The sequence below is a fragment of the Equus quagga genome, unplaced genomic scaffold (assembly GCF_021613505.1).
Source record: "Equus quagga isolate Etosha38 unplaced genomic scaffold, UCLA_HA_Equagga_1.0 153_RagTag, whole genome shotgun sequence".
Classification (NCBI taxonomy): Eukaryota; Metazoa; Chordata; class Mammalia; order Perissodactyla; family Equidae; genus Equus; species Equus quagga.
The window spans coordinates 438,817-455,236 of record NW_025796915.1 but is presented as its reverse complement, the minus strand read 5'-3'; the positions used below and the strand labels follow the sequence as shown (position 1 = coordinate 455,236).

Below are 16,420 nucleotides of genomic sequence, written 5' to 3'. Positions count from 1 at the left end.
GTTAGCATTTTCTAAAATTTCATATGAATGGACTCATACAATATGTACTCTTTCCTCTGACGTCTCTCACTCAGCATAGTTATTTTGAACTTCATCCATGCTGTTGTGTATATGAGTTTCTTTTCATTGCTGAAAAGTATACCATTGTATAGAAATACCATAATTTATTTATCTAGTCACCTGTTGATGGTCATTTGGGTCTTTTTGCAGTTATGGCTATTATAGATATAGCTACTGTGAACACTCATGTACAAGTCTTTGTGCAGATGTGTGCTTTCATTTTCTTGGGTGAATACCCAAGAGTGGATTGTCAGAGTCTTATGATAGGCTCATGTTTAACTTTTAAAGAAATAGTTTTCCCAAGTGGTTGTACTATTATACATTTTTACCAGCAGTGGGTGAGAGTTCTGGTTAGCCACATTCTCACCAACACCTGGCATGGTTACACTTTGTAATTTTAGCCATTCCATTTTAGTATGTGTGGATAGTGTTTCATATGGTTTTAATTTGTATTTTTGAACATCTTTTCATGTTCTTATTTCTTATCTGCATCTCTTATTTGCTGAAATGTTTGTTCAAACATCTTGTTCATTTTTTTATTGAGTTCATAATAGTTTACATCATTGTGAATTTCAGTTGTATATTATTTCTTGTCCGTCACCATGTAAGTGCTCCCCTTTAACCTCTGTGCCCACCCCCCTTCCCCTTTTAACCACTGAACTGTTTTCTTTGTCCATGTGTTTTCTTTATATTTCAAATATGAGTGAAATCCTCTGATGTTTGTCTTTCTCAGTTTGGCTTATTTCGCTTAGCATAATATCCTCCAGGTCTATCCATGTTATTGCAAGTGGGATGAATTTGCCCTTTTTTCCTGGCTGAGTAGTATTCCATAGTATATGTATACCACATCTTCTTTATCCAGTCATCAGTCACTGGGCACTTAGGTTGTTTCCATGTCTTGGCTATTGTGAATAGTGCTGCAGTGAACGAAGCAGTACATATGTAACTTTGGATTGTTGATTTCCAGTTGGTTGGGTAGATACCTGGTAGTGGGATAGCTGGGTCATATGGTATTTCTATTTTTAGTCTTTTGAGGAATCTCCGTACTGTTTTCCATAGTGGCTGCTGCTGTTTGCATTCCCACCAGCAGTGTATGAGGGTTCCTTTTTCTCCACATCTTCTCCAACGTTTGTTGTCTTATGTCTGGGTAATTATAGCCATTCTGACTAGTGTAAGGTGATATCTCATTGTAGTTTTGATTTGCATTTCCATAATAATTAATGATGTTGAGCATCTTTTCATATGTCTGTTGGCCATCTGTATATCTTCCTTGGAAAAATGTCTGTTTGTATCCTCTCCCATTTTTGGCTCAGGTTCTTTGTGGGTTTTTTTGTTGAGTTGGATGAGTTCTTTATATACTTTGGAGATCAACTCCTTGTGTGATAAAGGATTTGCAAATATTTTCTCCGAATTGGTGGTTTGTCTTTCTGTTTTGTTCATGGTTTCCTTTGCTTTGCAGAAGCTTTTTAGTCTGATGTAGTCCCATTTGTTAACTTTTTCTTTTTGTTTCCCTTACCTGAGTACACATTGTATTTGAAAAGATCTAAGACCAATGTCAATGTAATGCCCATATTTTCTTCTAGGATTTTTATGGTTTAAGTTCTTACATTCAAATCTTTAATCCATTTAGAGTTAATTTTTGTGTATGGTGCAAGATAAATAGTCTACTTTTGTTCTTTTGCGTGTATCTGTCCATTTTTCCCAACACCATTTATTGAAGAGACTTTCCTTTCTCCTTTGTATGTTCTTGGCTCCTTTGTCAAAGATTAACTATCCATAGATGTGTGATTTTATTTCTGGGCTTTCAATTCTGATCCATTTATCTGTTTGTCTGTTTTTGTACCAGTACCATACTGGTTTGATTACTATAGCTTTGTAGTATGTTTTGAAGTCAGGGATTGTGATGCCTCCAGCTTTGTTCTTTTTTCTCAGGGTTGCTTTGGCTATTTGGGCTCTTTTCTTGTTCCATATAAATTTTTGAATTCTTTGTGCTATTTCTGTGAAGAATGTCATTGGGATTTTGGTTGGGATTGCATTGAATCTGTAGATTGCTTTAGGTAGTATAGACATTTTCATTATGTTTATTCTTCTGACCCATGAACATGGAATAGCTTTCCATTTCTTTATGTCATCTTCAATTTCTTTCAATAATGTCTTATAGTTTTCAATGTACAGGTCTTTCACCTCTTTGGTTAAGTTTATTCCTTATTTGGTTAAGCTATTGTGATTGTAAATGGAATTGAATTCTTGATTTCTTTTTATGCTAGTTTGTTGTTAGTGTATAAGAATGCAACAGATTTTTTTAAGTTGATTTTGTACCCTGCAACTTTGCTGTAGTTGTTGATTATTTCTAATAGTTTTCTGGTGGACTCTTTGGGGTTTTCTATATATAGAATCATATCATCTGCAAATAGCAAAGTTTCACTTCTTCTTTTCCAGTTTGGATTCCTTTTATTTCTTTTTCTTGCCTAATTGCTCTAGCTAATACCTCCAGTACTGTGTTGAATAGAAGTGGCAAGAGTGGGCACCCTTGTCTTGTTCCTGTTCTAGAAGGCCTGTGGCATTTTTACCTGAGTACATCTTGGCTAGAGAGCAGATTCATGGTTCATAGTATCTTTCCTTCAGAATTTTATAAGCATTATTTCATTATCTTCTAGTATTAACTATTTCTGTAGAGAAATCTGAGGCCAGGTGACCTGCATTTACTACTTGGAAGCTTAAAAAATGTGTTTTTCTTCCTTAATGTGGTCATCTGAATCGATGTTTCATGAAATAAAGTGGGCTGTTTCAATCTTCAATTTGTTTCTTTTTTTTCAGGGAAAATTTCTTGTATTATATATTGAAATATTTTCTTCTGTCTTTCTTAACTTCTTAGATAATATTTGTCCTTATATTAGGTCACTTTGTACCTAATTGTCACTCATTCAATATATGTTGAAGAAAAACGATTTGTTGTTTAAATTTTGTCCTCTCAAACTCATTAGAATAACATGTGTATACCTGTTTAAATCTTAATGTAATTTGTATGGTTGCAAATTATAGTGATGTTAAGTAGAGCTTTATAAGATGGTCTCTATAAGAATCTTAATTTCTTTCTTGACTTAAAAATATTTTCAATGGCAGACCTTTATTTACACTAAATCAGTTCTTACTAAGGCCTGTGGATTTGTTTTTTTACACTGTATTATTATCCATTTTAGGCAAATATTGAACGAAAAGACCCTTCACTCACTCAATTTTTGTTTTATGCCTTACCACTGGTTTATATTATAATATAACGACTAAGTTTAGTATTTTTGTGATGTGCCCTAGAATTAACTTGCTTTGAAATTGATTCACTTCTCTTTGTTCTTATTAAAGGTAAATGAAATTGCCTTCATAAATACCCTTGAAGCCCAGAATAAACGCCATGATGTTTTATCGAAATTGAAGGAATATGAGCAGAGGCTTAATGAGTTACAGGAAGAGCGTCAGCGAAGACAGGAAGAAAAGCAAGCACGTGATGAAGCTGTTCAGGTAGAATTTTATTTGGCAAGCATTTGTTAAACATCTGCCATAGCCTAGGCTCAGAGCTAGGTGCTGAGGATCCAAAAAGGAGTAAGACCTAGTTTGTTTTCCCAAGGGTGCATGGTTTAGTATAGCAGTGTTTAGAAACATGAAGTCTGATTACCAAAAGACAGTGTGTACTCCTTCAGATAAGGTAATCAGTGATTTCATCAGTAGACTGCAGTTATAGAGTTAGAATTTCTAGTCTCAACCAAGTGGGGGACCAAATTGCTCTGGGCATGTTACTATCTATTCTTTTCTAATTGAGTTGGGTAAGAATATGCTCCTTTCCTCCACTAAAAGATGATTTTTTTGAACCAATATAGCCTTAAAGAACTAGGTACTCTTTATGGTTATGACAGGGAGCACTTGTCATTTATTGGGGAGTGTCATCAAATGCTTTAATTGCTTAGCTTTTAACCTCTGTAGGAAACCCTAAGTTAGCTACTGTTTTGAGGATGAGAGGAAAAATTAACATATAAACTGCACTGATGTTTATAAACTGTTTAAGATCTTCCTCATTAGACAGGCTTGCCCATAAGACTCTTTTAGGCCCTGACATTTTTGATACAGAGAACAAGGTTTGCAATATTTAAATATAAATGCAGACATACTTTATCTATTATGACTAATATTTATTCAGTGATCATTTATTGAGTCATTACTATAAGCCATATGTTGTGCTAGGCTCAAGGACATGAAAAAGATAAATCCTTGTTCACAATGGGGAGACGTATATGTAAACAAACCTTAATCCACTAGGATTAAGTGCAGCACTGAAGAGATTCTTGGAAGGACAAAGGAGAACATCTTACTCAAATTGAGAGCGGCCAGAACATGAGAAAGTCAAGAAAAGCTTTCTGAAAGAGGTGATACCTCAACTAAGTTTTTTTGTTTTTTTTCTGCTGCTGAGGAAGATGTGCCCTGATCTAACATCTGTTGCCAGTCTTCCTGTATTTTGTATGTGAGCTGCCACCACAGCATGGCCACTGACAAGTGGTGTAGGTCTGTACCTGGGAACTCAATCTGGGCCACCGAAGCAGAGCGTGCTGAACTTAACCACTAGGCCACTAGAGCTGGCCCTCAACTAAGTTTTCAAAAATGAAACAGATGCAAACGATGAGAGAAGTAGGCATTCTGCAGAGGGAGATATGAGAGAGTACTGCGTGTAGAGTTAAGGAGCAGATCATGAAGAGCTTTGTTATGTTAAATATTAGGGATGTTATTTACTGTTTCATCTTTCTTCATGTCATTGGTTGTTTTAGGAAATTAAAATGTCAAAACGTTTTTAAAGTTAATTGATTACTTTTTGCTATTTGTGGGCATTAAGCATTATGATCCCATATTCGTCTCTGATCTTTATTTGATTTGAGTTCAGTCTTTTATTTTAATCTGAGTGCCAAGCTAACGTATGTTTAAAAACACAGAATGCTTCTATTAGAGAATCTTCAGGTTTTCCTCTCCAAGGACTGGCAAGAATTTTCACTTTAATTATTTTTAAGTTAATTCTTTATTAACTAATACTCTTAAATGAGTAAATGAAATAGGATATTTGAATTTTTTGTGTGTGTGAGAGGAAGATTGGAACTGAGCTAACATCTGTGTCAGTCTTTCTCTGTTTTGTATGTGGGATGCCTCCACAGCATGGCTTGATAAGGAGTGTGGAGGTCCGTCCCTGGGATGCGAACCCACAAATCCCAGGGTCGCCGAAGTGGTTTGCACAAACTTAACCACTATGCCATTGGGCCAACCCCTGAATTGTTAATTTTAGGCCTCCTTCAGCATTATTTCTGTGTCTTTCTCTACAGTGGTATCATTTTATAAAAATAATTATGTTTTGTAAATTATGTGTTGCTTTTGAGCAACCATTAAGCATTAATAATTCAGAGATGAATAAGACATGGTCCTTGCCTTTATGGTAAATAATACAACACGATGTTAAGAGTGTGATACAAGTATGTATAAGCTACAGTGGTATCCCACAGGAAGGAATAATTAGCTCTGTTGGTGGGAGTGGAATGTCAGGGAAAGTTCTCTGGAAAAGGTGACTTCTTAGCTGGGTTTTGGGCGAAAGTATATGAGTAATATTGTATACTTTTAAATAGACATCTTTGGTGTTTTCTGGATTCGTTTTGCAGATTTGAAATATAGTAGTTATCTTCCTTTTAAAAATGATGACTCTTGTTTCATAATTTGGAACATTATTTAAAGCTTAAAGGAAAGCAGTTCTTTCCTGAAAGTAGTAAGGAATTGTCTGTCCTTATACTTTAAAAACTGTTTTGACCACTCAGAATTATTTTTCTTTTTAAAAGTGTGGAAATTTCCTACAGATTTAATTTTCAGTGAAAAATTGAAAACTCCTACATAAGTTTGAGATACACTGATATTGTTAGAAAAATCCACTGGTATTATAAAACATACATGTAATTTAATTTTTTCAAAAGATGTGTAGCTATAACTAGATATGCAAGGCAGTAATGCCAAGCTTTCTGAAAATATAATAATAGTAAGATCCTAACTTAATATGGACTTCAAAGAACCTCCATCTGCTTTACTTTTACTCTTGAAACATTCTCATAAAGTATTACAGGCAATTGTGATCCTTATTTCTTGTAAGTTAAATACTAAGTTAGTGCTGCCATCATATATTCTCAATTTGCCATTATTCTTATATAAATTATTGATTTGTTAGTTTTAAGCTCAATTTCCTTGGATATTTTGCCTTATCTTCTTGCCCTATTCATTTGAATTATAGACATAAAGAGGAGGGTTGCAAAATCCTTTCTTAGGTTGCCGCAAACACATCCCTGACTGTGAAGCAAAGTACTTAGGAGTCCATGAGGTTTCGGAAAGCTTAAGAGTTAGATATCTCTAATTCATTTGTTATGGGTTTATATTCTTTATTTGTAAATATATAGATTTATGATGCATATTATTTTATAAAGTCATGCTTCATTTATTTAACAGATATTTATTGAACTCCCACAAGATGCTTTTGTGAAATACAAGTTGCCTATCTTCAGGAAACTTAAATTTTAGAAAGGAAAATACTAGCTGAATTTACTAATTTTACTCATTAGCTGTCTAGTTACCTGTTCTCTCTTCCACTTATTAAAAAGAGAAATTAAAAGACTGGCTATGTTTTGAATTCCAGTTATTTCCATTAGTACATTGTTGGAATATGTTTTATATCCATGAAAACAGTCAACAAATTGACATCATATTTAGGCATACAACTTGGCTACATTGTGCATACACATAAAGTAATTATTTTTATATTAATGTGTTTCATTTAGAAGACCAATTTATAATTTTTTAAAGTCTGTTTCGCAAGTTTTTGGTTTCCTAAAATATGAAATTAAAAGTTCTGGTTTAATTCTTCATATTTAATGCCTAAGCCTTTTGCATTTCATTTTGAAACTTGTGTTTTCAGATATAATACAGATTTTTTTTAAACTAAAAATAAATTTGACTTTGAGAGAAAACTTTTTTGTTTATATTTTCTTCATTGGAGAAAGTTTCCTGTGCCAGATTTGTTTTTAAAGAGTTTTTGAGATCTTATATAGCTAAACAAGTTTCTACCTATTATGCTTACTTTGTAATGAGAAATAGCTATAACCAGTTCATGAGTAGTATGCCAGACACTGAAAAATCAATTTAAAATCTAATTGCAGGTCTACAAAAGTCTACAGTCTGCCAGTGCATTCTCTCTTATTTCCCAGTCCCTTCCCCCCTCCCCCAAATAAAAAGATAATATAGGGACCCTTTTGGCTTACTACTTTAAAAAGATTTTCTTCTCTTGGGGTAGGTAGGGCTTCTTGTAGATATGAAGTTACCATTGTGAGCTGAGTTAACTATTAGAAATATTCTTATCTCTCCACAGTGTTCTGTAAACAGAAGCTGCTGTATTACTTTTTTTTTTCCTGCTATCATTTACTGAGCATTTACTATGTGCTAATCACTTTGCTGAGTACTTCCCTATATTAGTAGTTTAGATCTCACACCAACTGAGGCCCTTTTAAGGTGAAATGACTTGCCGAAGGCTATGTAAGTAGTAGTTACTAGAGCCCAGATCAGTGTTTTCTGTTAATCATAAAGAGCCTTGAAGGGCCAGGGAGAGACGTGTGAGCTACCTGGGGAATGGGGATGAACTGAAAGAAATGTATTAATACATCTAGTAATATAGTGGAAATTAGCAAAGTACTCCTATTAGGCAAAAATATACACAGGACACAGTATCACATTGATGTTTAATCCTATATTAATGAAGTATCTTTGCCTTAATGACAGTGATGATAAATAATTACTGAGAATTTACTATATGCCAAGCCCTGTGGTAAGTGCTTTCCGTGTATTATCTCATCTATTCTTCACAATATCCTGAGAAATAAGTACAATTGTTGTCTTCCAGCAAACTAAGACACAGATATAATGTAACTATACCAGAATCGCCCACCCAGTAAATAATGGAGTCAGGAAGCAAAATCAGGGAATCTGACCCAGTGCCCACTCTCTTACCCATTATGCTGTGTTTTAATGACTCTTTGTCCTTGCCACAAAGCTTTTCTTAAGTCCTGTTTGAAAGCTTAGTTCAGAAATAAAATCTGTTAACTATGCTTTCTTCATCATGTTCTGGTATTTCTAAAATGATATTTAAACACAAGGCTTTAGAAGTGATTAACCGTAAAATACATATTACATTCTCACAGAATATGCATAAAATAGTATCTGCTTAAAATGGCTTTTATTCTTATAATTATGTGTAACACTGGTAAAAGACATATGAAAACCAGATATTGATATTTGATTTTTGTTTAGATTCTGAGAAACATACCTAGTGGTAAGCCAGGGATCTGCTTGAATATATAAGTTTATGTCAAAGCTATGTCAGTTTTAATCATTTTCATTTTATACGTAAGCCCAACACCTTTTAAAACATTTGACATTAGGAACGCAAGAGAGCTCTCGAGGCAGAACGGCAGGCCCGTGTAGAAGAATTGTTAATGAAGAGGAAAGAACAAGAAGCCCGAATTGAACAACAGAGGCAAGAAAAGGAAAAGGCCCGTGAGGATGCAGCCCGGGAAAGAGCTAGGTACCTCATTTGCTATCTTGATTTTGATCCTGATGAAGTTTTGCAGTGAATGAATATTCAAACCAAGTTGTAAAGCCATTTACTGTCATAGAGGTTTTTTAGAAGTGGTAACAAATACGGGAATGTACAAAATTTTGATTTCCAGGAATTATGACATCGTACTCAGAATGGAAACCTTTTGAACATTTCTGTTGGATGAGAAACTTGATACTTTTAAGATTTTTTTGTTTTGAGACATAGAATTTGATTCTGACTAGCTTAAGCCAAAGGAAATTTTTAGAAAGATATTGGAAGCATAAGTATTAGGAGTTTAGAGGACCAGGCTTGGAAATGCTTAAGCATCAAAGGCTGGGTCACAAGAGCCACAGCATTGGTCTTTTGATGGAAACAGTGTGGTCAGCATGTTGCCACTCTGATTATGATAAATGACTGTCAGCAGTCCCTGCATTTTAAAATCACTTGTGTAAGATTTGGAGATCTAAGAAAAAGCATTTAATTGGCTAAGCCTAAGACCCTATTGGTTGGTGTATAACTTGTTGACGTGTGATATTTTCTGACCTATTAATTGGGGCAAATTTGGTAGATGTGAAAAGATAGCGCTTTGTGGTTTTAATTTGCTTTTCTACTTGTTCAAGATTAATAATAAAGTTGAGCAACTTTTCATATACTTATCAGCTCCTCAGGTTTTTTTCATGTAAAGTGCCCATTCAAATTTCTTCTCCATTTCCTTATTAGGATCTTTTATTGTTTCTTTTCTTTCTTTTTTTTTTTTTTGCTGAGAAATATTTGCCCTAAGCTATCATCTGTGCCAGTCTTCCTCTATCTTTTAGTATGTGGTCTGCCAGCACAGCATGGCCACTAACAGAGTGGTGTAGGTCCATGCCCAGGAACTGAACCCAGACCACCAAAGTGGAGTGCACTGAACTTAACCACTAGGCCACTGAGGCTGGCCTGGGATCTTTTATTCTTGATGTTTAGGAATTATCTTTACTAGATACTAATTCTTTGTCAGATTTGTGTATTGAAAATATTTTTGTAGGTTGTGGCTTGCCTTTTCCCTCTATGTCTTTTGATTAATGTAATTCTTGATTGCAGTGTAGTAAAACTGAGCAAATTTTGTGATTTATGCTTTTTGATCTTGTTTACAAAATTTGTTTCTATCATGAGTCATAAGATATTCTTCAAAATACACTTTTCCTTTAATATTACAGCGTCTTTATTTGCCTAGAATTGATTTTATTGTCTGGTTTGAGGTAGGAATCCAATTTCATTTTTTTCTGTGTGGATACTCTATTGTTCTGACACACTTTATTGAAAAATAATTTTTATTCCTACTGCTCTACAAGTTTTCTAACATAAATCAGTTTCCATGGATGCAGGGGTCTGTTTGTGGGCTCTATCTCACCTTCCAGTGGTCACTTTTTCTATCCTCTGCCTTAATTATCAAAGCTTTACAATACTTGGTGTCTGTTACCATCCCGCACTTTATTTTTGATAGGACACGCTTGGCCCTTTCACATTTCTATGTTAGTTTTAGAATCAGCTTGCTCAAATCTGTATTAAAAAAGAAACTGTCAGATTTTTATTTGCATTGCTTTGAATCTATAAATTAACGTGGGGAGATTTCTGTTTTTGAAATTGAGTCCTCCAATTTAGGAACATACTACTAAATGTTTTTTCAACTGATTTAGGTCTTTAAAAATGTCTTTACATAAAGTTTATAACTTTTTTTCTATAAACCGCTTTTGTACATATTTTTTTATTGTGGTGAAATATGCGTAAGATAAAATTTAACATTTTAACTCTTTTTAAGTTTACAGTTCATTGGCATTAAGTGCATTCACGTTATGCTACCATCAACACCTTCCATATCCAGAACTCTTTTCATTTTGCAAAAATGAATCTCTGTATCCATTAAGTAATAGCTCCACATTCCCCTCTCCCCCTATCCTCTGTCAACCCTCATTCTACTGTTTATCTATGAATTTGACTACTCTAGATACCTCATATGAGTGGAATCGTACGTCTTTTGTGACTTATTCATTTAGCATAATGTATTTAAGGTTCATTCATGTTGTAGCATGTGTCAGAATTTCCTTCCTAAATGCTGAATAATATTCTGTTCTATGTATGTACTATATTTTGTTTACCCATTCTTCTGTCAATGGACACTTAAATTGCTTCCACCTTTCAGCTATTGTGAATAATGCTGGTGTAAACATGAGTGTACAAATATCTGCTTCAAGTTCCTGCTTTTAGTTCTTTTGGGTATGTATATAGTCAGAAATGGAATTGCTGGATTGTATGGTAAGTTTATTTTTAATTTTTTGAGGAACACCATACTTTTTTCCCTAGTGGCTACTCCACTTTACCTTCTAACCAACAGTGCACACAAGTTCTAATTTCTCTACCTCCTCACCAATGCTTCTTTTTTTCTTTTTCTTTTTTTATACTAGCTGTCCTAATGGGCATGAAGTGGCAGCTTATTGTGGTTTTTATTTGCATTTTCTTAATGTTTAATGATGTTGCGCATCTTTTCTTGTTCTTATTGGCCATTTATATATCTTCTTTGGAGAAATATCTATTCAAATCCTTTGCCCATTTTTTAATTGGGTTGTTTTCTTGTTGAGTTGTGGCAACAGGTTCTTTGTATATTTTGTAGTAACACTTTTGTGTATATTTTGGATATTGATACATATCAGATATTTGATTTGCAAATATTTTCTCTCATTCTGTGGATTGCATTTTCACTCTGTTGATAGTGCAGAAAATTTTTTAATTTTGGTGTAGTCCAGGTTATCTATTTTTCGTTTATTGCCTGTGGTTTTGGTGTCATATCTAAGAAATCATTGCCAAATCCAATGTGAAGCTTTCTCCTTATGTTTTCTCCCAAGAGTTTTAGTTTTAGCTCTTATGTTTAGGTCTTGGATCCATTTTGAGTTAATTTTTCTATATGGTGTAAGGTAAGGGTCCAACTTCATTCTTTTGCATGTGACTATCCGATTTCCAAGCACCATTTGTTTTTTATTGGAGAATTCAATCCATTTACGTTTAGGGTGATTAGCGATATATGAGGGCTTAATACTGTCATTTTATAACTTGTTTTCCAGTTCCCCTGCTTTTCCTTTGTTTTTTGTCCTGTGTGTTTTGGTCTACCCATTGAATTATGTAGTTTTTTTGTTGTTGTTGTTTGTTTGTTTTTAAAGATTTTATATTTTTCCTTTTTCTCCACAAAGCCTCCCGGTACATAATTGTATATTCTTCATTGTGGGTCCTTCTAGTTGTGTCATGGGGGACGCTACCTCAGCGTGGTTTGATGAGCAGTGCCATGTTTGCGCCCAGGATTCGAACCAACGAAACACTGGGCCGCCTGCAGCAGAGCGCACAAACTTAACCACTCAGCCACGAGGCCAGCCCCTGAATTATGTAGTTTTTTATGATGTATTTCTTTGTTTTCTCCTTATTTATTATTTGTGTCTTTGTTCTGCTTTTTTGTTGAGTGGTTACCCTGAGGTTTGTATTCAGAATCTCGTGTATAAGATAGTCCGTTTTCTGATGACCTCTTATTTCCTTAGTCTAAACCAATTCAGTCCCTTTCCTCCTCTGCTCCTAAGTTGTTTTTCTCACATCTTATTCCATCTTGTGTTGTGAGTTTGTAGTTAAAATGATAAGATTATCTTTGTTTTTGGTGTTTTCTTTCCCTTTCTCTTTAATGCTGTACTTGAGTATTTGCTATCCTATTCTGATTCTGTCTACTTATTTGTCTCCTTACTCCATGCTTTATAACCCCTTCCTCTCCCCCCCTTTTTTTTCCACGTATAAGGGCCTTCTTGAGGATTTTTTGTTGGGGGGGGGGGTCTCGTGGCTACAACTCAATTAGCTTATGTTTGTCTGAGAAAGTTTTTATTTGTCCTTCATATCTGAAGGATATTTTTGCTGGATAGAGTATGCTTGGCTGAAAATTTTTGTCTTTCCAATATTTGAATATGTCGTTCTCTTCTCTCCTAGCCTGTAAGGTTTCTGCAGAGAAATCTGCTGAAAGCCTGATAGGGGTTCCTTTGTAGGTTATTTTCTTCTGCCTTGCTACCCTTAGTATTTTTTCTTTGTCATTCACTTTTGTCAGTTTTACTACTATATGCCTTGCAGTAGGTCTGTTTACATTGACATACCTAGGAGATCTGGAAGCTTCTTCCACACGTATTTCCCTCTCTTTCCCTAGGTTTGGGAAGTTCTCTTCTATTATTTCTTTGAACATGCTTTCTGATCCATTCTCCTCTTCTCCTTCTGGAATACCTATAATTCTTATGTGCATTTCCTCCCTGAGTCAGATATTTCTCGGAGACTTTCTTCATTTCTTTTTAGTCTTAGTTCTCTCTCCTCCTCTTTCTGGAGCATTTCAACATGTCTGTCTTTGATTATGCTGATGTGCTTCTCTATGATGTCCACTTGAGTGTTCAGGGAATCTGTATTTTGTTTTATCTCTTCCATTGTGTCTTTCATCTCTAATGTTTCTGATTGATTCTTCTTTATAGTTTCAATCTCTTTCGTGAAGTAGCTCCTGAACTCATTGAATTGTTTCTCTACATTCTCTTTTACCTCGTTGAGTTTTTTGATGATAGCTATTTTGAATTCATTGTCATTTAGATTACATATTTCTGTGTCCTTAGGACTGAATTTTGGTACTTGTCATTTTCTCTGTGATCTGGAGATTTGATATAATGTTTGATATTGCTGGGGGGGTGACTCTGGTCTTATGGATCCTGATATTATTTGGTTATCGCCACAGGGTGGGGTGAAGAGCTGCGTATTCTGAGCCCTCTGCCTTCAGCCAAGATCCCAGGAAGTGGAGCAGGCACAGGGCAGGTCGAGGAAGGGGTACTTTCTCCTGCGTGCTGTCTGGGCCTTCTCACTCTTCTCTCGCTATCTGCTCTCCTGGTGTGTTGGCTTAATGAGGTCACCCCCTGTGAAAGCTCTTGCCCTGGGCGAGGTCTTCCCTCAAGGCTGCACGGGCCCTCAGGGGTCCTTGATGTTCCCATGAAATCATCCCCTGCCCGGTCCCTTCCCTCTCAGAGGCCTCCTGCAGTCATGGATTCCAGTCTATTAGGGGAGGGAGCAAAGTTTTTTCTTACCCTGTTCCACCTCTTCTAACAGGGCCTTCAGCCTCTCTGCCCTCCATCATATGGCTGCGTGTGTCTCTCTGATGTTTCTGTGTTGTATTAGGATATCCTCTGTTAGAGTATGAATGTCCCTTTTCATTGTATATTAGAGGGGAGAGAATCCCGGGCAAGTTCACTCTGCCATGATGCCGACATCGCTCTCAGTACCACTTGTTGAAAATACTGTCCTTTCCATTCAGTGGTCTTGGCACCCTTGTGAAAAATCATTTGACCAGGGGCTGGCTCGGTGGCGCAGTGGTTAAGTTCACATGTTCCGCTTGTCAGTGGCTCAGGGTTCGCCAGTTCGGATCCTGGGTGTGGACATGGCACTGCTTGGCAAAAGCCATGCTGTGGTAGGCATCCTACCTATGAAGTAGGGGAAGATGGGCATTGATGTTAGCCCAGGGCCAGTCTTCCTCAGCAAAAAGAGGAGGATTGGCAATAGTTAGCTCAGGGCTAATCTTCCTCAAAAACATCATTTGACCATATATTTGAGGGTTTATTTCTTGGCTCTCAATTCTAGTCCATGTATAATTATAATATATAATCTAGTCTTTTGTGCTAGTACCACACTGTTTTGATCACTGCAGCTTTGTAGTAAGTTTTGAAATCAGGAATCTTCCAGCTTTGTTCTTTTTTTCATGATTATTTTGGCTATTCAGTGTCCCGTGAGATTCTATGTGAATTTTAGGATAGATTTTTTTTTTTCTATTTCTGCAAAATAAATCATCGAGATTTTGATAGAGATTTCTTTGAATCCGTGCCTAGCTTTAGGTGGTATTGACATTTTAACAATACTGGGTCTTCCAGTTCATGAACATGAAATGTCTTTTCATTTTTTTGTCTTTAATTTCTTTCAGCAAAGTTTTGTAGTTTTCACTTTGTAAGTGTTCTGCTTCCTTAGTTAAGTTTATTTCGAATTTTTTGACACATTTTATGAAATTTATTTTTAGTTATCCTCTTTTATATTTGTTATGCTATTAGAAATAGAATCTCTAAAATTTTTTCAAACCTGTGTATTGCTAGTGTTTAAGAATACCATTGATTTTGTTTCCAGCAACTTTGATAAATTCTGTTAAAAATTCTAATAATTAATCTGTAGATTCTTTAGGATTTTCTACATAAATAACCATATCATATACCATAAAAATAGTTTGTGTTTTTTTTCTCTGATCTCTATCCTTTTATTTCTTTAGTGGGCACCTTAAAAGGAATGCTGTCAGCAATTAACTGTGTAATATAGTATATTTAAGTTTTACAGATGTCCTTTATTAGGTTAAAGAAGCTACCTTTTGTTCTTAAATTGTGAATTTTTTCAAATCATGAATTGGAGCTGAATTTTAGCAAATGCTTTTTCTACTTATATAGAAATGATCATCAAAAATCTCTCCTTTGATCTGTTAATATGATCATTGATTTTCCTAATGTTCAGTCAAGCCTGTATTCCTGGGATAAACCCAACTTGGTTTTGATGTATTGTTAGAATTTGCTTATATAAGCCATCACTGCATTTGGTTAACTAACTTTTAAGGCTTTCAATCTGGAGAGCGAGATAACTATATATTTTTTAAATCAGTAAACATTTTAATAAACTATAACATAAATAGAATAATGTACAAATCAATAAATTTGCAGCTTGGTGAGTTATCAACATACCCATGTAACTACCAACCTGGGCAAGATATGGAACATTACCAGCACCCCAAAAGCCCCCATGTGCCTTCCAAATCACTGCCCCTCCTTCCACCTCAACAGTAATCACTATCCACATTTCTCACATGGTGGTCTAGTTGCTGGCTTTATGCCTAAGAATGGAATTGCTAGTCCTTATGGTATACAAATTTTCAGCTCTAGTAGACACTGCCAAACTGTTTAGCAATGTAGTTGTACTGGTTTACATTTACAGTAGCATTTTGAATATTCTAGATGTTCTGTATCCTTGCCTAAACTTGCAATTAACAATCTTAAAAAAATTTTCTTTCACAACTTCATTATGGTATAGTGGACATACAAAAGATTGAACTTATTGAAGTGTACGATTTCGTTAGTTTTCACGTATGTAATCTCTGTGAAACCATCACCATAGTCAAGATAATGATGATATCCATCACCCCCCACCTCCCAAATTTTCTTGTGCTGCTTGGTAATCCATGTGTCCTTTCCTCCACCCTCATCTCCAGGAAGCCACTGATTTACTTTCTTTTTTGTCCCTTACTCAGCTTTATTATTTTGAGATTCCTCCATATTGTTGTTTGTACCTATAGCTTGCATTTTTTGTTTATTGCCAAGTAGTATTTGTATATATATGCCACAAATTATTGTCTGCTTTTCTATTTAGGTTACTTTCATTTTTTTGGCTATTACAAATGAAGCTGTTATGAACATCTGTGTATGAATCTTTACGTAGACATATGCTTTCGTTTCTCTTGGGTAAATAGCTAAGAGATAAAAGGCTGGATTATAGGGTAAGATGTATACCATGTTACATAGCCACCAGTAGTGAAAGAGTTTCAGTTTCTTCAAACTTGACAAAACTTGGTGGATCGGTGTTTTAAATGTATGCTTT

At 35.2% G+C, this 16,420-nt stretch overlaps 1 protein-coding gene across 8 annotated transcripts in view; it reads left to right on the top strand.

The window, feature by feature from the left end:
- The window catches only part of LOC124233091 (S phase cyclin A-associated protein in the endoplasmic reticulum), a 486,817-nt gene that overhangs the window by 151,385 nt on the left and 319,012 nt on the right, over positions 1-16,420 (top strand). For all 8 annotated transcript variants that reach the window (XR_006886969.1, XM_046650197.1, XM_046650193.1 and 5 more), the window contains 2 exons: positions 3,421-3,576; positions 8,556-8,698. Coding sequence is in view for 7 of the 8 variants with exons in the window: in XM_046650197.1 (XP_046506153.1) it covers positions 3,421-3,576; positions 8,556-8,698 (299 nt within the window). In the remaining variant the exon portion in view is untranslated. The remainder of the gene's footprint in view (positions 1-3,420; positions 3,577-8,555; positions 8,699-16,420) is intronic.